We start from the raw sequence: 506 nt of genomic DNA, 5'->3' as shown, positions 1-506 counted from the left end.
CCCAGGAGGTTCCTGTGGGGGTTGAGGACGTAGAAGGTGCTGCTGGGGTTCACGCCGCAGTTCAGCACAGACCCCGCCTGCCGCTGGAAGAGGAAGATGAGTGGGTGCCAGCCCAGCGCAAGGTTTGGGAGGGGTGGGGTGTCCCCCCAAACCCCGGGGCTGGGGTACATGGGGTTCCCCATCCTCTCACCTTCTGTGCCAGGGAGTAGCTGAGGAGGAAGCGCAGGGAAGGGAGCCTGGTTACGGGCACGGCCTTCAGGCACGCCATGCTCTCCCAGGGCAGCTTCTGCAGGTGCTGGGAGGAAGAGGAGGAGGAAGGTGTGAGTGGGAGGGAGGCAGCAAAGCCAAGGGCAGGGAGGTGAAGCAGGAGCAGGGGTCTTCACCTTATCCAGCACCAGGACGAGGGAGCCACCGTTCTGCGTGGTGCAGGCTCCCCGCTTCTCCACCGCCTCCTGCAAGAGGAGCTCAGCCTGGCTGGGCTGCGCCGGGCCGGCGCCGGAGGCCCG

General features: G+C 66.6%; 1 protein-coding gene across 1 annotated transcript in view; it reads right to left on the bottom strand.

Moving 5' to 3' along the window:
• ESPL1 (extra spindle pole bodies like 1, separase) overlaps positions 1-506 on the bottom strand; it is a gene marked incomplete at its 5' end in the record, with an annotated part of 13,953 nt that overhangs the window by 845 nt on the left and 12,602 nt on the right. The window contains 3 exons of the mRNA XM_035901511.1: positions 7-83; positions 191-295; positions 384-506. The exon at positions 384-506 is cut by the window's right edge and continues 81 nt beyond it. Coding sequence (XP_035757404.1) covers positions 7-83; positions 191-295; positions 384-506 — 305 coding nt within the window. The remainder of the gene's footprint in view (positions 1-6; positions 84-190; positions 296-383) is intronic.

Source organism: Egretta garzetta, unplaced genomic scaffold (genome assembly GCF_000687185.1).
Source record: "Egretta garzetta isolate BGI_Z169 unplaced genomic scaffold, ASM68718v1 scaffold309, whole genome shotgun sequence".
NCBI classification, from domain to species: Eukaryota; Metazoa; Chordata; class Aves; order Pelecaniformes; family Ardeidae; genus Egretta; species Egretta garzetta.
The sequence above is the reverse complement of the archived record's forward strand: the minus strand, read 5'-3'. Positions and strand labels throughout refer to the sequence as shown.